This window comes from Carcharodon carcharias, chromosome X (assembly GCF_017639515.1).
Source record: "Carcharodon carcharias isolate sCarCar2 chromosome X, sCarCar2.pri, whole genome shotgun sequence".
NCBI lineage: Eukaryota > Metazoa > Chordata > Chondrichthyes > Lamniformes > Lamnidae > Carcharodon > Carcharodon carcharias.
In genome coordinates, this window is record NC_054507.1 from 17,073,063 (window position 1) to 17,091,604 (window position 18,542).

General features: G+C 49.5%; 1 protein-coding gene across 3 annotated transcripts in view; it reads left to right on the plus strand.

The window, feature by feature from the left end:
- Nucleotides 1–10,067: 10,067 nt before the first annotated feature.
- LOC121273355 (RNA-binding motif, single-stranded-interacting protein 2-like) overlaps nt 10,068–18,542 on the plus strand; it is a 228,835-nt gene continuing 220,360 nt past the window's right edge. For 2 of the 3 annotated variants that reach the window (XM_041180531.1, XM_041180534.1), the window contains exon 1: nt 10,068–10,180. In XM_041180531.1, coding sequence (XP_041036465.1) covers nt 10,115–10,180 — 66 coding nt within the window. In that variant the 5' untranslated portion in view covers nt 10,068–10,114. The remainder of the gene's footprint in view (nt 10,181–18,542) is intronic. The other variant, XM_041180532.1, reaches the window with a different exon arrangement.

The following is an 18,542-nucleotide window of genomic DNA, read 5'->3' on the forward strand; positions in this document are numbered from 1 at the left end:
TGTGTTATTCCAGGGCCAAAATAACACAAAACAGCGGGATGCTAATCTTCACTGCTACTATTGAGGAGTTCAATGCTTTATCCATATGGAGGCTACTTCCTGGCTCGGCCCTCTCACCTCAACCCTCCAACTGTAGCATGTCCTCCCTTCCTCACTTACCTTTCCTCCAATTGGTATTCCTTTTGAGTGTGCCTGTGAGCAACTTTGTCACTCCTTTCCAGAGAGCTGCAAGCCGGCAAGAAAATCAAAAAAATGTGTGCATCATGGAATCTTGGAGCTGGTCCCAGGACAGGATCTCCGCTCCATTGTGATCTCAGACCTTGTGACCCCAAATCTCATCCCACGATCCCACTGGGGGTTACGACCCACGGTTTAGGATGATTGTATGGTTTGACAGGGTACATGGAGGGAAATTATTTTCTCTCGTGAGAGGAGTCCAGAACAAGGGGGCAGAACTTTAAAATTCGTGCCAGGCCGTTCAGGGGTGATGTCAGGAAGCACTTCCTCTCACAAAGGGCAGTGGAAATCTGGAAATCCCTCCCCCAAGAAGCTCTTGAGGCTGTGGGGCCAATTGAAAATTTCAAAACTGAGATGATAGATTTTTGTTAGGCAGGGGCATTAAGGCTTACAGAACCAAGGCAGGTAGATTGAGCTAAGATACAGATCAGTAATAATCTAATGGGATGCTGGAACAGGATGAAGGGCTGAATGATCAGAGGGAATAAAGATTTCGATACGTTGATGGGGAAGAGTTTCTGAGTACTCACTGTTTATAGAGTGCTGAGGGGAGTAGAAGGAGCCAAGCAAATTACTCCCCAACATATTTAAAATTCAAGGAAAACATGCTTTCTACTTTTTACTTCTTGCTTAGTGCTGCCAGTCCACTGGTATCTTGTTCAAGTGCCTGTTCTTCATGGCCAAGTGCAGCCAGTCAGTAGTATACCTTCACCATCTGACAACACAGCTTTGGCCGGGGTGGGATTTTCTCCCACCTCATGCCAGGGCCCCTGGCCCCAGGATCATTGCGACGACTATGGAGGGGGTCTCAGTTGTGTGCCGTTGCCACTGCCACTGGCTCATTCACCTTAGCTGGGCAGCAAGGTAGAGAGATGGCCGCCATGCCACTCCCCAGGGCTCTTGGGTGAAGAAGAGTGGACAGCTGGTTGAGGCACCAGCGCGTAGATAGCACCTGGGGAACCCCAGCAACAATCAAAAACTCAAAAGAGGAGATAGATAGAGAGAGAGATAGTGAGGGGATTTCTTAACATTAATCACCGAAAAGGAAAATGATTGATTTGTAATTTTGGAAAGGATTTGTTCGAGAGAGAGGGGCTGAACTGAGCCTTTCTTACTTTCTTGTGGGTGCCCTATCATATGGGCAGGAATTTGAAGGTGCCCTCTGCTCAGCCTGCCCGCCTCTGGTTGCTGGCACTGGTCCTTTTCAGCTTGGCTCAGTTGGTTGCCCTCTTGCCTTTCAGTCAGAACAGCAAGCCCACTCCAGAGACTTGAGCACTTAAGCTGTCATTCAAGGTTGACGCCTCAATGCAGCAGGGGAAGGAGTGCTGCACTGCCAACTTTTGACTGTGAAGCACTAAAGGTACAATAAATGGAAAGTCAAAGGATCATGCAGCACTGAAGGCGACCATTCAGTCCATCGTGCCTGTGCTTGCTCCTTGAAAGAGCGATCCAATTAGTCTTACGCCCCTGCTCTTCCCCCATAGCTCTGCAAATGTTTCCTCTTTAAGTCTTAAATCCCTTTTGAAGGTTACTATTGAATCTGTTTCCACCACCCTTTCAGGCAGCGCATTCCAAATCTCAGCAACTCGCTGTGTAAAACAAAAAATTCAACTCATCTGCCCTAAGGCTTTTCTTAGCAACTAAATTCATTTTTTAAGTTGATTTTTTTTTCTTAAATATTATGTCGAATGGTATTATCTTTCAATGGCAGTTTATTTTTTGCAATGTTTGTCATTTGACCCTCAACTAAGCCAGTTAAAGAATGTCATGTCAACTGCACCAAGTCTGTAGCCTTCATTCTGGAATGGGCTAGATGATTTAGCTCATCTTTTCCATCCACCATTGCCTCTCTTGTTTCAGTTGGGGGAAGCTGCAGGATCCGGCCTGTCCGTTTTTCACTGGCTGTCATCACTATTACTTTGCGTGATTTGACAGGAAGTACACTTCAGCAGGTGTGGACTCTCTGCCGACGCTATCTCCTTCACTGGCCCCCGAGATGAAATGCTCCACTTAGCATCTGACTGCTTGTCCGAGGGATGGGGGAAATCAGGTTTGATTGTCAGTTGACAGGGGAATTCTTTGCATTGACTTATTTTTCTTCACTTGCTTACTGACTGCTTTACAGTGTTGTTCAGTGCCATTCTAGTATTCTATTTTGGCCACTCGAATATTTGCATAATCATTGGCAGCCTCTCCTGGTGCAAGTTGACTATTGGAGCAACACAGCCTTGAGTAAAACTATTTTTACATGGAGCTTACAGCACAGAAGCAGGCCATTCAGCCCAACAAGTCCACATGAGCCTTCTCCCACATTATTTCATCTCAACCTATCAACATATTCCTTCTTCCCTCATGCACTTACTTCGCTTCCCTTTATATTTCATTATATTCCATTAGCAGCAGAACAATTTGACATTGAACCCATAAAAAATTATAATCATGGGAGCAGAGCCATGTTGGAAGGCTGCAGGTTACATACATACGAACATACGAATTAGGAACAGGAGTAGGTCACTCAGCCTATTCTGCCATTCAACAAGATCATGGCTGATCTGATTTCAACCTCAGCTCCAGTCCCCCACCTACCCCCGATAATCTTTCACCCCCTTGCTTATCAAGAATCTATCTAGCGCTGCCTTAAAAATATTCAAAGACTCTACTTCCACTGCCTTTTGAGGAAGAGAGTTCCAAAGACTCACAAAGCTCTGAGAGAAAAAAGTTCTCCTCATCTCTTCTCTTAAATGGCAACTGTGACCCTAGTTCTAGGTTCTACCACAAGAGGAAACATCCTCTCCACATCCACCCTGTCAAGACCCTTCAGTCAATCAAGTTGCCTCTTACTCTTCTAAACACCAGTAGATACAAATCTAGCCAAGGGGGAGGTGGTGGCATAGTGGTATTGTCACTGGACTAGTAGTCCAGAAAACCAGGGTAATTCTCTGGGGGCTGGGGCTCAAATCCCACCATGGAAGATTAAAAGTCTGGTGCTTGTCATCTAGTTCACTAATGCCCTTCCCTTTAGAGAAGGAAATCTGGGGAGGGACCTGACTCCAGGATCTCAGCTATGTAATGTAGCAGACTCTTAAATGCAATAAATAAAAAAAAGACAACAAAATGTGTAGCAACTCCTGATCACCAACAAGGAGCATCAAGTTTGGTTGGGAGACCTTTGAAGGATGTATACTCACTCAAAGCTCCCTGATGAATGGTTACTTGCTGCAAGGCACCAGTGCCAGCAGAACTATGCCCCCCCCCCCCCCCCCCCACCCCCAGTGAGGAGTTGACCCTGTCATGATGGGAGAGACAAGAAAGCTGATGATATTTGGATAGTGTCAGTTTGCAAATCATTGTTTTTTTTTCCCCCCCCATGGGATGTGGGTGCCACTGGCTAGGTCAGCATTTATTACTCTGGCCCCCTTCCACAACTCTTTCTCCGGTACATCGATGATTACTTCAGTGCTGCTTCATGCTCTCGTCGGGTCTTGGAAAAATTTATTAATTTTGCTTCCAATCTCCACCCCTCCATCATTTTCACGTGGTCCATCTCTGACACTTCCCTTCCCTTCCTTGACCTCTCTGTCTCAATCTCTGGTGATAGACTGTCCACCAATATCCATTACAAACCCACCGACTCCCACAGCTTCTTCGACTACAGCTCCTCACACCCTGCTTCCTGTAAGGACTCCATCCCATTCTCTCAGTTCCTTTGTCTCCGTCGCATCTGTTCCGATGATGCTACCTTCAAAAACAGTTCCTCTGACATGTCCTCCTTCTTCCTTAACTGAGGTTTTCCACCCACGGTCGTTGACAGGGCCCTCAACCGTGTCCGGCCCATCTCCCACGCATCCGCTCTCACGCCTTCTCCTCCCTCCCAGAAACATGATAGGGTCCCCCTTGTCCTCACTTATTACCCCACCAGCCTCCGCATTCAAAGGATCATCCTCCGCCATTTCCGCCAACTCCAGCATGATGCCACCACCAAACACATCTTCCCTTCACCCCCCCCATCGGCATTCCGTAGGGATCGCTCCCTCTGGGACACCCTGGTCCACTCCTCCATCACCCCCTACTCCTCAACCCCCTCCTATGGCACCTCCCCATGCCCACGCAAAAGATGCAACACCTGCCCCTTCACTTCCTCTCTCCTCACCGTCCAAGGGCCCAAACACTCCTTTCAAGTGAAGCAGCATTTCACTTGCATTTCCCCCAACTTAGTCTACTGCATTCGTTGCTCCCAATGTGGTCTCCTCTACATTGGAGAGACCAAACGTAAACTGGGCGACCACTTTGCAGAACATCTGCGGTCTGTCCGCAAGAATGACCCAAACCTCCCTGTCGCTTACCATTTTAACACTCCACCCTGCTCTCTTGCCCACATATCTGTCTTTGGCTTGCTGCACTGTTCCAGTGAAGCCCAACGCAAACTGGAGGAACAACATCTCATCTTCCGACTAGGCACCTTACAGCCTTCCGGACTGAATATTGAATTCAACAACTTTAGGTCTTGAGCTCCCTCCCCCATCCCCACCCCCTTTCTGCTTCCCCCTTCCTTTTGTTTTTTTTCCGATAAATTATATAGATTTTTCTTTTCCCACCTATTTCCAATAGTTTTAAATATTTTTAAATCTTTTATGCTCTCCCCACCCCCACTAGAGCTATACCTTGAGTGCCCTACCATCCATTCTTAATTAGCACATTCGTTTAGATAATATCACCAACTTTAACATCTATGTGTTCTTTTGTTCTATTGTTGGTGACATCTTTTGATGATCTGTTTCTATCACTGCTTGTTTGTCCCTACAACCACACCAACCCCCTCCACTTCACTCCACTTCTCTCTCTCTCTCTGTCCGCCCCCCCACCCCCCACACACACACCTTAAACCAGCTTATATTTCAACTCTTTCTTGGACTCGAACTCAAGTTCTGTCGAAGGGTCATGAGGATTCAAAACGTCAATTCTTTTCTTCTCTGCCGATGCTGCCAGACCTGCTGAGTTTTTCCAGGTAATTCTGTTTTTATTTCAGCATTTATTGCCCTGAATCAGCCACATTGCATTGCATCTGGAGTCACATTTTGGCCAGATCAGGTAAGGAAGGCAGATTTCCTTCCCTAAATGGCATTAGTGAACCAGATGGGTTTTTACAACAATTGGTTATGGTTTTATGGTCATCACCAGGCTTCCAAATTTTTATTGAATTCAAATTTCATCATTTGCCATGGTGGGATTTGAACCCAGGCCCCAGAACATTACCCTGGGTCTCTGGAATACCAGCCCAGTGACAATACCATTTTGCCACCACCTCCCTATTACGCTATCACAGCATGTATTGCATTATGTGAAGCAAAGACCCACCATAGCCCACACAGTTGGAAAGGAGAAAAGGTTTTGAGTGTTATGCTGCTGAGGTAAGACCGAGATAGATAGGTTCTTGATTGGTAAGGGGATCAAAGGTTTCGGGGAGAAGGTGGGAGAATGGGGTTGAGAAACTTATCAGCCATGATTGAAAGGCGGAGCAGACTCGATGGGCCGAATGGCCTAATTTCTGCTCCTATGTCTAATGGTCTTATGGTAGAGATAGGGTTGATCAACACCCCACAGAGTGCCACCTAACCAGTAACAGAGTATTGACATAAAGGTTCACTCATGTTCGACTCCACTCGTGCATTGTGTTGGGGAGGACTTAGACCTAACCTGAAAGCTGCTTGATGCAGAAATGAGTGGGAAGTGGGGAAATATCATCTTTCCCAATTCAAAGTCACCCATTCTGAGGGGGGAAAGAAAATCACAGCAAGAACCAGCAGTCAAAATGTAATAGAGAACCATGCACATTCAATGACAGCAGTGATAGTTGAAGAGTAACCAGGTTATGATTCCGTTATCTCAATGAGCTCACTCACTTTAAATTATTCCACATTACTAATATTTTTTTCTAAAATGCTGTGGTTTTGGTGGAATGGGAATCATTTTATCATCTGTGGAACTGCTTGATGATTTCAATATTCCCTTTATCTTGCATTGTTCAGGTTTATAATGCCCAAGCTTGAAAGCTCCTACCCCTACTTTTTGATTTACCTCCTCTTCTAACCTACTCTTCTCCTCCTGGTCGGTGACCTGCACTATGACTCTTGGCCTGTCTAATGGATTTGTCAAAGCTAAACTTCCAAGATGTTGCACGTAAACAGTGGCATCCCCAGTATAAAGGGTGAACATCATTTCCAGGTTATTGGAGTGAAGATGATTCCTGGAACCCACACTGGTGACCCAGTATATTATCAGAAAATAACAATAACACAGTTGGAATATACAATGCTGTAGATAGCACCGTGGTTATATACAGCATGGAGTAACATAGTTGGTATATACCATGGATATTACAGTCAGTGTAGAAAACATATAGAGTCATTGCAGCACAGAAGGAGGCTGTTTGGCCCATCTAGTCCATTCTGTCTCTCTGTAGAGCAATCCAGTCCTATTCCCCCACTCTGTCCTGTAGCCCTGTAAGTTTATTTCCCTCAGGTGCCCACCCAATTTCCTTTCAAAATCATTCATCATCTCTGCTTCCACCAGCCCCATAGACAGTGAGTTCCAGGTTGTTACCACTCACTGTGTGAAAAAAGTTCCTCTTCACATCCTCCCTGCATCTCTTGCCCAAAACCTTAAATCTGTGTCCCCTTGCCCTTGTACCATCAGCTAATGGGAACAGCTTTTCTTTGTTTACCTTATCTAAACCTGTCATAATCATGTACACCTCTATCAGATCTCTCCTCAATCTCCTTTACTCCAAGAATAACCCCAGCTTCTCCAACCTAACCTTGTAGCTAAAATCCCCCATCCCTGGAACCATTCTGGTAAATCTCCTCTGCACCCTCTCAAGGACCCTCACATCCTTCCTGAGGCATATGTCATGTAGTCCTTACACACTGACTTCTCTCCAAGATTTCAGTCTGTCTCTACGTTCAAGTCTTCTTATCTCAGATCCTCATTAGCTGTTTCACTATTGACACAGCAAGTAATAACCTGAGAGAATGGATCAAAAGGTCCTGGAGAAATTGCTTTTCAACTCCATGCAGAATGGACATAACTCTGAAATAATACTCTGTATTTATATAAATCAAAGGCTCTGACCACTTGGGTTCATTCTCGTTATTAAAGTCATAAGAAGACCTTGGCAAAGTTACAACCCTGTGCCTCACAATATAGGTTTTGAAAATGCTTGTTATATTTACAGTAAAATCTTCTATCAAGTATCTTATTTCGAAACTGGCCTATTCCTGGCGAAGTCTTTTTTTTTAAATTGAAGTGTACTGCAGCAGAATCCTTATTTGTAGCTCGAGCCGCTGTGCGGATGGCTGAGTGAGAAATAAAATCTCACATTTCTGTGGAAGGAGGCACTCTGCTGAAATTGGGGTTGTTGAGGCATTAATGAGAGCCCAGGATTGCTTCCCAAATTGACATCAAGGCAGCATGCCAAAAATCAGATTGACAACGGTCAGTTTGGTAAAGAACGATCTCCAGGGGTGCCCAGTTGTGACTCATTGCCGGTTTCTAACTGCCCTGTGCATGAAGGGGTCACCTATCGACATCAACATTGACACCAGGTCCTGAGGGTGTGTAAACTTCTATGAAATACAGTACAATTTGCAAAAAAGGGATTAACTGGGGCAAACAATCATTTGCATTTCTCTGGCTGGAAGGCACATGATGCAGTTATTATAGTTATTCGAGTTTATTGTGAACATTTCAATTCCAATCAATTTTTTTTGTTCTTTCAAGGAATGTGGACATCACTGGCTAGGTCAGCATTTGTTGCCCATCTCTTATTGCCCATCAGCCCTTGAGAAGGTGATGGTGAGCCACCTTCTTGAACCGCTGCAGTCCATGTGGTGTAGGTACACCCACAGCGCTGTTAGGGAGGGAGTTCCAGGATTTTGACCCAGTGACAGTGAAGGAACAGCTGATATATTTCCAAGTCAGGATGGTGAGTGACTTGGAGGGGAGCTTGTTGTTCCCATGTATTTGCTGCCCTTGTCCTTCCAGATGGTAGAGGTCGTGGGTTTGAAATTCCAGTGCTTCAGCATGGGTTGGGAATACCATTGCTTCAGGAAGGAGTTTATCCATTGTTTTCATTTCCCTGGCAGGCTAATGGTCTATCTCATTTGTCTGGCAGGGTATCTGATGATGGTGAGATGAGCAATTGGAATACCAGATTCACAGTGCCTTTGCTGGTGATCCAAATCTGAATGCAAAACCAAACTCTGTGTTCCCTCAATCAAATGAACTCTTCTGAACTCATGCTCAGCCTTCCAAAAGTGAACTCCTCAGCATCCAGGCTCCCCAGTGCAGCGAGGGGATGTCCATAAATCCACTGACCATGCTCAACTTCCAGTCACAGCTTCCAACTGCCTTAGGGGTGTGCAAGTAAGAAAGAAAGAATTGCATTTCTATAGCACCTTTCACCACCTCAGGGTATCTCAAAGCACTTTACAGTCAATGCAGTACATTTTTGAAGTAGTAAAGTAGGAAACAAGGCAGTCTATTTGCACATAGCAAGATCCCACAAACAGTAATGCGATGGTGACCAGATTTTAGTGCTGTTGGTTGAGGGATAAAGAGCAACCAATCTGCTGGGGTGAAGTCCCCCATATTTTCTTAGAAAGAGGATGTTTTACATCCACCTGAAAGGGCAAACAGGGCCTTGAATTAATGATTGATCCAAAAAGCAGCACCTCTGACAGTGCAGCACTCCCTCAGTACTGCACTGGGAGCATCGACCCAGATTTTAAGGTGAAGTCTCTGGAGTGAGACTGGAACCCACAACCTTCTTTCCACAATGTTCTCCTTGATTAACAACATTGAAGGCACAACAGAAGTATTTCATCGGCTGGAAAACGCTTTGATGCAACCCGAGGTTGTGAAAGGTTCTATAAAAAAGCAAGACTGTCTCTGATTTAGGGGCAAGAGTCATTGACAAGGGAAGTCAAGGCTTATCATGGGGGGCAGACAGAAAAGTGGAGTTAAGGCCACAATCAGATCAGCCATGATCTTATTGAATGGTGGAGCAGGCATGAGGGGCCGAATGGCCTACTCCTGCTCCTAATCCTTGTGTTCCTGTGATACAATGGCCGACAGATGAAGAGTTTGAGGTTGAGTCTCATCTACCACATTTTTTATTGGGCTCTAGGGTTGCCAGCTGTGATTAAATGTACTCCTGGAGGTTTCATCACATGACTTGCCCTTACACTCCAGCCATTAGTCGGCCAAAACATCCATCCTTGTGACGTACGGCCTCCCTACACCAACTGGAAAGCAAAAAGACTCTTTACCCAATTGGACGATGCTTGACTGTCAGCCAAACAGCCTCTCTCTCCAGCCCCCCCCAACCAACTCCCACCCAACCCCCACCTCTCCCCCACCACCCCCCCCCCCCCCCCCCCCCCCCCCCCCCCCCCCCCCCCCCCCCCCACCACTCCACACACACACACCAATTTTCAATGTTTTTCCATCTGGTAAAGAGAAAAGTTAAAAATAACGACAAAAAGACCTATTTAATGTTCCAATGATATTTCTCCAGGTTTGCACACAGCAGTGTCCTGGAGATTGATCTTCAATTCCTGGAGACTCCAGGCCAATCCTGGAGGGTTGGGAACATTCCAAAACACCCTCCCCACCCCCAACCAAAAATAATTAGAGATTAGACTGGCCCATGGCCGGGGTGGGGGGAGGGGGGGGGTGGTGGAGGAGGTGGAAAAATGGGAACAACTAGCACTAGGACCTCGTAGTGAGAACGCCAATGCTCAGTCCCAGTTCAGTTCATTCCAACTTCCCGTCCTGACGTCAGCCTCCTCCTTTGGCTTGGATTTGACATTAAAGGAAAATGTTGCTGTCGGTGCCACGGGGTGGATTTACCCCTTATCCCTATACCAACCGTTCATCAAAGAAGGTAAAAAAAAAAAGCCAGGCCACTTCTTGAGCCTGACCTCTGCTGCGGGGCAGCGGTGGTGAAGTGTAACTGGGGAGGCGAGGGGAGGGTATTTACTGTGTGCTCTGAGGATTCAGGCGTTTATGTTCCTGCCTCAGCACTTTTCTCTCTCTCTCTCTCAGCACTCTGCAAACCGTTTGGATCGGATTTTTTGTGTGTGTGTGTGGCGTGACTGCCACTCTTAGAAGGGAAATGTGACTTGGCTCCATATTTTTGTGTGGTCGATGTTGTTGTTGGGGGGATCTGCAAGTTGGAGAAAGTTGCCCCCCCCCCCCCCACCCCTCTCCTCTAAGTCCAGTCGAGCTGGTGTGGCTTCACTTGGACAGGCTGTGATTGAATATTGGCATCCAAAATGCTCGCTTAAATAGAGAGGAGGTTACGAAGTGAGGTGGCTGTTGTTGTTGAGACTGGGACCCGGGGAGATTGACACTGTGCTCTCTCTCTCTCTCTCTATATATATATATATGTGTGTGTGTGTGTGTATATATATATAAAATATGAACTAGAAGTACTTGTGGTTTACAGATCTTGGAGGGCCTGTATGATGAAGCCAGTGTTACTACCGGAGTGTGATGAAGCCGAAGCAAATTGAGACACATTTAAACATCGTAACAACCCTTTGGTGATGGGGGGGGGGGGGGGAGTAGAATTGGCCGGTTCCACACACACACACACACAGTCATAACGAAAGTATTCTCTTGCACTCATTTCTCGCGTTGGGATGGAGGGGAAGGCTCTGTTTGGAAATGTTTACCATTTCTGATAAGAATCGTTTAATTATTTCTCGAAGTAAGAGTGTTTTTTTTAACATGCACTTTAAAAAAAATAAAATGTATGAAAATCCCTGTTTGATGTTCTAAGACCCATGAGAGGGTCTGGTCAGTTTTTTTTTTTCCCTTGTTCTGTGCTGTGCTGGATGAAGTTTGCTGACTCTGCTCCCCTCCGCCTCTCACTGGATACCCAAGTGCAGGTATATAAGGTTGAGAGGCGCAGAGGGATGTTGGGGGTGCACATTGGGTGTCAGTGACTAACTCCCTCACTAACTGTTGCTGCATCCTGGGTGACTTTCTTCAGACCTACCCCCGCGGACTCGGAGCTCTGACAGTGTGGAAAATGGGATGCTTTGGGCTAGCAATAACACACGCATCCACCTTGTGGGGATTGTGGCGGGTGCGATTTGCCTTGTTTTTAATAGGCGGGCTCCGCTCGCTTCACTCAGCCGCACCAGCGCGTATTCAGGGTGAAGGATGGTCCCTTGAAACAAAACGGAGGCGGCTTCCCTCTTGTCGCACGTCACTGCTTTCAACTTGTGGAGGGGGGGGCGGGGGTGGGGGGGACGACTTTGCAGCTGGGTCGAGCTTTCTGCCTCCACCAAGGGGGGTGGGGGGGAGGCCATTCGGCCCATCGAGCCCCTGCCTTCTTGGAAACGCGCCAGTCTCGGGTGATTTAAATTTTGAGTGGCACTGACTCAAAGGGACCTGGTCTCTCCGGTTCGTTTCTGTCACCTGGGTGCAAAATACACTTGAAACATTCGGCTTTGTATGTGTGTGCCTGTGACTGTGTGTGTGTCTGTGTGTCTCTGTTTCTACCTGTGTGCCTGTATCTGTGCCCGTGTCTGTGTCTATGTGCCTGTGTCTGTGTGTACATGTGTCTGTATCTGTGTGCGTGTTTGTGTGTATCTGTGCGTGTGTCTGTGTGCGTGTGTCTGTGTATCTGTGTGCCTGTTTGTGTGTGTCTGTGTATGTGTGCCTGTTTCTGTGTGTGTCTGTGTGTCCGTGTGTGTATCTGTATCTGTCTGTGTCTGTCTAGGTGTGTTCCTGTGTTTTAGTGTCGGTGTGTTGTGTTCCTGTGTGTGAGTGTGAGAGATGGAGTCCATTCAGATGCCTTGAGAGAGAGAGACTGCAAAAGAGCGAATGAAGTTAGACACCCCAGGACGAAAAAAATATCAATAATAGTTAACTGTCTAAAATATATGATGTGACTAAAATGTTTACATAGGCATCTGTAACGGAAATCTCTTCCGCTTGATTTTCTTAAGTATTTCATCCCTTTAACTGGCTTGGTTTTGATGGCTTGAATCCCTCCTCGACCTTTGCAGATAACTTGCTGGTGACCTTTCACTGTTAAAAGTGGCCCCCACCCCCCCGCCCCGGCCCGGACCACATCTATCGCTGGGTAAAGATATGTCAGGGGGTAAAGCTAACATTGGCTGAACATTTACCTTGTTAAAGGTGAAGTTCCCAGGGTCCATTGCCCTCCCATTCCCCCACCCCCGCTCCATTCCTGAAGATCCCTCGGCTGGACTATGTGTTACTATTCACGTAAGGTTCTACACCACTTGCTGGGGAGGTTAAAATGTCATTAGTGAAGAGATTCAAGCTCTTGTTTGTTTAGATGTTGCAGTCACCCAGTGCAAAGAACTTCGTCATTTCACTTTGAAATGCTTTGAAAACTTCCAGTCTCCTTTTTTTTTACGTCTTAAAGGCAAAGATACCCAGACGAAAAGTGTAGGCAGTTGTTAACAGCCTTAATAAAACCCCAGAACAAGTAACCTGGATATTTTTGTTTTAAAAGGGAGAGGGAATTATATAAAATAACACGAGTGAAATTGCACGAAATGTGTCTGGCTTCGCTCACGATGGGGATGGTTTAAAACGCTTCCTCTCCCCAGTGAAACTGGAACATCGGCACAGGGAAATGCTAAAATACCCCCAGTGTATTTTCAGTTCTCAGCTCCTGAACAATAGTTTATATTTGGGGAGGGGGCTTATGATGAAACAGCTGTCATGATGCGGAAGGGGTGAGGGCAGTCCCCTAATTGGTATCAATTTTACAGGAGTATGTGGGAAAAATGAGGACAAATATCTTGAGTGTATTTGGTTGGGGGGCCCATAATGGGTGGCCCATTATAAATCGAATATAGAGCACAGGAAACAGGTCATTCGGCCCAACTAGTTTGTACTCCATTCATCTCCTCCCATTCCATCCATCATCATTATAGGTGCTTCACCCCCGGAATAAAACCTGTTTTTTTTGGACTAAAGCTGTGCATAGACAAACGGGGTGTTGGCTGCCGTATGAACGGTTTATAAAGTACCCCATTCACGGGAGAGCTACACCTCCCGCCACCTCCTGGTACTTGGGTGGGGGGGGGGGGGGTGAGTGACGGCAAATGTTGCCCCCGAAATTGAAGATTAGCATTTCAAACGGCCGGCATGTGTTCACTGAAATGTTTGTTTAAGGGCATTCCGACGGACTGAGATCGTGGCCCACGTTTCTGTGTGAGGGAGAGACAAAAGGTTAGGGTGTTTGGGGGGGGTGGGCAGGGGGCTGCTTGCATTTGGACCCCTGTTGCGTTGCTGGGAAATGTTGGTCGTGTACTATGTATGAGGGAGCAGTGGGTAAAAGGGATGAATGGACAGTGTGTGGGGGTAGAGTGCCGCAGCAGCTGATGTGCACTCTCACACTGAACACCTTGAGGCGCGCTCTGGAGCCAAAGTCAGGAGGTTGCTGCCCAATTTGTACGAAACAGTGTGTGTCTAATGTTCAGGAGAGGAGGTAGAGCCGGCTTGTATCCTTGCTAGGGAAAAGCAACGTCGGCAAATTCTAGAGCCGGCAGGGAGAAATGCGGGTTTCAGGAACCGGGTTAGCGCATGGATTTCAAAGTCAGCTTCCTTTAACTTAAACCAATTCAACGCGAACTCCTTTTGACTTGTTGGTCTGTTGGGTGGGAGAGAGATTTGTTTTGGGGGTATTAGGGTATTAAATCCGCGCAGGCTGCAATAGGTAAAAGCAAAATACTGCGGATGCTGGGAATCTGAAATAAAAACAGAAAATGCTGGAAAAACTCAGCAGGTCTGACAGCATCTGTGGAGAGAGAAACAGAGTTAACGTTTCGAGTCCGTATGACTCTTCAGAAGGTGTGTGTGTGTGGGGAGGAGGGGTTGTGTGGGTGTGTGTGTTTGTGTGTGGGGAAGGCTGGGTGTGTGTGTGTGGAGGGGTGTGGGTGGGTGGGGGGAGGGGGGGTTGTGGGTGTGTATGTATGTGTGTGTGTGGGGAAGGCTATGTGTGTGGGGGGAGGGGTGTGTGGGGGAGGGATATGTGTGTGGAGGGGTGTGTGAGGGGTGTGTTTTGGAGGGGGGATTGTGTGGGTGTTTGTGTGTGGGGAAGGTTGGGTGTGTAGGTGTGTGTGGGGGAGGGGTATGTGTGTGGAGGGGTGTGTGTCTGGAGAGGGGGGTTGTGTGGGTGTGTGTTTGTGTGTGGGGAAGGTTGGGTGTGTGAGGGGTGTGTGTGTGGAGGGGTTGTATGGGTGTGTATGTGTGTGTGGAAAAGGTTGGGTGTGTAGGTGTGCGTGGGGAGGGTATGTGTGTGTGGGGAGAGGGTGGTTGTGTGGGGAGGGTGTGTGTGTGGGGAGGGGGGTGGTTGTGTGGGTGTGTATGTGTGTGGGGAAGGTTGGGTATGTAGGTGTGTGAGGGGTGTGTGTGGGGGGAGGGGGTTTGTGTGGGTGTGTATGTGTGTGTGGGGAAGGTTGGGTGTGTAGGTGTGTGTGGGGAGGGGGTTTGTGTGGGTGTGTATGTGTGTATGGGGAGGGGGGGTTGTGTGGGTGTGTGTGTGTGGGGAAGGTAGGGTGTGTGTGTGGGGAGGGGGTTGTGTGGGTGTGTATGTGTGTGGGGGGAAGGTTGGGTGTGTGGGTGGGGGGAGGGGTGTGTGTGTAGGGGAGGGGGGTGTCTGTGGGGGGAGGGGGGGTTGTGTGGGTGTGTATGTGTGTGTGGGGAAGGTTGGGTGTGTGGGTGGGGGTAGGGCTGGTTGTGTGGGTGTGTATGTGTGTGTGGGGAAGGTTGGGTGTGTGGGTGGTGGGAGGGCTGGTTGTGTGGGTGTGTATGTGTGTGTGGGGAAGGTTGGGTGTGTATGTGTGTGTGGGGAAGGCTGGGTGTGTAGGTGTGTGAGGGGTGTGTGTGGGGAGGGGGTGTGTGTTGGGGGAGGGGGGTGGTTGTGTGGGTGTGTGTGGGGGCAAGGTTGGGTGTGTGGGTGTGTGTGGGGGGAAGGTTGGGTGTGTGTGTGGGGGGAGGGGTGGTTGTGTGGGTGTGTATGTGTGTGTGTGGGGAAGGCTGGGTGTGTAGGTGTGTGTGTGTTTGGGGGTGGTGGTGGTAGTATTTGTATGGGTGTGTCTGAAGAAGGGTCATACGGACTCGAAACGTTCACTGTTGCTCTCTCCACAGATGCTGCCAGACCCGCTGAGTTTTTCCAGCACTTTCCGTTTGTATTTCAGGCTGCAATCGGTCCTATTTAAAGGGGGCAAGGCTGCTGATCGGGAGGCTACACGCGGCGTGTCACCTTTAAAAAAACCGGGAGGAAGTTAGGAAGACTGCGGCAAGATCAGTTGTAAAATATCGAGACACGGAGAGGAGGGGGGCGGGAACTGGCCACAGAGTTTTGCAAAGCATTGACATTCCCACTCACTGGAATATGTCCAGTGACACAGACCCATTACCCAGCGTTACAGTCTTCCTGACCTCTTCACTGTTTCACTATTAATGACTGGATTAAAGCAAGAGGCATCCAGAAATCTCGCGGCGCGGCAACATTTTCGAAGCCTTAGTTCCCGTGCCATGGTTCTCTTCCAGACAAAATCTAGTGTGGATTTCGTTTTAAAGGCCCTGTCTGCAGTTAGCTTCAACCTCCCTTAAAATAAAACCCTGCCCTGGCTGCATTTGCAGTGGGCTGTCTAGATATAGCCACCAGTATTTCAGTGAACGTTTGAGTTATACCTGTGAGTGAGCAGTGCAGGGGTGAATGAGCCTGACTGAGCTCAAGAGCTGTTGTTTGGGGATCAGGCAGGGATAGCCCTGTCCACAGCTCCTTATTGCAGGCTGAGGGTGTGTGCTTATGTGGCTGCATGGGGATGTGGGCTGTGGATATGTGTGGGGAGAAGGTGTGTGGGGGTGTGGTTGTGGGGACGGCTGCGTGTGAAGGTGTGAGAGGAGTGTATGCTTGTGTGTGTGTGTGAGGGGTGTGTGTATTTGGCTGGGGGTGCACGTGGGTGCGTGTGCTTTGGGGGGGTGGGTGTGTTTGTTTGGGTGCGTATGCTTGCGTGCGTGTTTCTGTGAGGGGTGTGTGTGTGTGTATGTGGGGAGTTGTGTGGGCGGATGTGTGTGTGGGTTGGGTGTGTGGTGCGGAAGGTTGGATGAGTGTGTATGCGGGGGGGTTGTATGTGTGTGGGGGGGTTGTATGTGTGTGGGGGGGGGGTTGAGGGGTGCTGTGTGTGTGGGGGGGGGGTGAGGGTTTGCTGTGTGTGTGTGGAGGGGGTGAGGGGTGCTGTGGGGGTGAGGGGTGCTGTGTGTGTGGGTGTGTGTGTGGGGGTGAGGGGTGCTGTGTGTGTGTGTGGGGGGGGGGTGAGGGGTGCTGTGTGTGTGTGGGGGAGTGAGGGGTGCTGTGTGTGAGGGTGTGTGTGTGGGGGTGAGGGGTGCTGTGTGTGAGGGTATGTGTGGGGGTGAGAGACGCTGTGTGTGTGGGTCTGTGTGTGGGTGAGGGGTGCTGTGTGTGAGGGTGTGTGTGTGGGGTGAGGGGTGCTGTGTGTGATGGTGTGTGTGGGGGGGTGAGGAGTGCTGTGCGTGATGGTGTGTGTGTGGGGGGGTGAGGGGTGCTGTGCGTGAGGGTGTGTGTGGGGGTGAGGGGTGCTGTGCGTGAGGGTGTGTGTGTGGGGGTGAGGGTTGCTGTGTGTGAGGGTGTGTGTTGGGGGTGAGGGGTGCTGTGTGTGTGTGTGGGAGGGTGATGGGTGCTGTGTGTGGGGGTGAGGGGTGCTGTATTTGTGTGTAGGTGGGGGGGGGTGAGGGGTGCTGTGTGTGAGGGTGAGGGGTGCTGTGTGTGTGGGGGGGGGGTGAGGGATGCTGTGTGTGAGGGTGTGTGGGGGGTGAAGATGCTGTGTGTTAGGGTGTGTGTGGGGTTGAGGGATGCTATGTGTGGGTGTTTGTATGGGGTTGAGGGATTCTATGTGTGGGTGTGTGTGTGGGTGTGAGGGATGCTGTGTGTGAGGGTGTGTGGGGGGTGAAGATGCTGTGTGTTAGGGTGTGTGTGTGGGGTTGAGGGATGCTATGTGTGGGTGTTTGTGTGGGGTTGAGGGATTCTATGTGTGGGTGGGTGTGTGGGTATGAGGGATGCTGCGTGTGAGGGTGTGTGTGTGGGGATGAGGGGTGTGTGTGTATGTGTTGGGGGGGTGAGGGCTGCTGTGTGTGGGTGTGTGTGTGTGTGTGATGGTGAGGGATGCTGTGTGTGGGGGTGAGGGGTGCTGTGTGTGAAGGTGTGTGTGTGGGGTGAGGGAGGCTGTGTGTGTGGGGGGTGGGGTGAGGGGTGCTGTGTGTGAGGCTCTGTGTGGGGGTGAGGGGTGCTGTGTGAGGGTGTGTGTGGGGGGAGGGGTGCTGTGTGTGAGGGTGTGTGTGGAGGTGAGGGTGCTGTGTGTATGTGTGTGTGGGGGGGGGGGTGAGGGTTGCTGTGTGTGTGAGGGTGTGGGGGTGAAGGGGCTGTGTGTGTGGGGGGGTTGAGGGGTGCTGTGTGTGAGGGTGTGTGTGGAGGTGAGGGATGCTGTATATGTGGGTGATTTTGTGGGGGTGAGGGGTGCTGTGTGTTTGGGTGTGAGGGGTACTATTTGCGAGGGTGTGTGTGGGGGGGTTAGAAATGCTGTGTGTGCAGGTGTGTGTGAGGGGTGCTGTGTGTGTGGGTGTGTGTTTGGGGGTGAGTGGTGCTGTGTGTGAGGGTGTGTGGGAGTGAGGGGTGCTGTCTGTGAGGCTGTGTGTGTGGGTGAGGGGTGCTGTGCATGAGGGTTTGTGTGTGGGGGTGAGGTGGTGTGTGTGTGGGTGTATGTGTGGGGGTGAGGGGGCCTGTGTGAGTGTGTATGTGTGGGGGTGAGGGCGGCTGTGTGAGGGTGTGCGTGGGGGGTTGAGGGGGGCTGTGTGAGGGTATATATGTGTGTGTGAGGGGGGCTGTGTGTGAGGGTGTGTGTGAGGGTGTGTGTGGGGGGTTGAGGGGGGCTGTGTGAGGGTGTATATGGGGGGGTGAGGGGGGCTGTGTGAGGGTGCGTGTGGGGGGGGGGTGCTGTGTGTGAGGGTGTATATGGGGGGGTGAGGGGGGCTGTGTGAGGGTGTGTGTGGGGGGGTGCTGTGTGTGAGGTTGTGTGTGTGAGGGGGGCTGTGAGGGTGTATATGGGGGGTGAGGGGGACTGTGTGAGGGTGTGTGTGGGGGGGTGCTGTGTGTGAGGGTGTGTGTGTGGGGGGCTGTGTGAGGGTGTATATGGGGGGGTGAGGGGGGCTGTGTGAGGGTATATATGTGT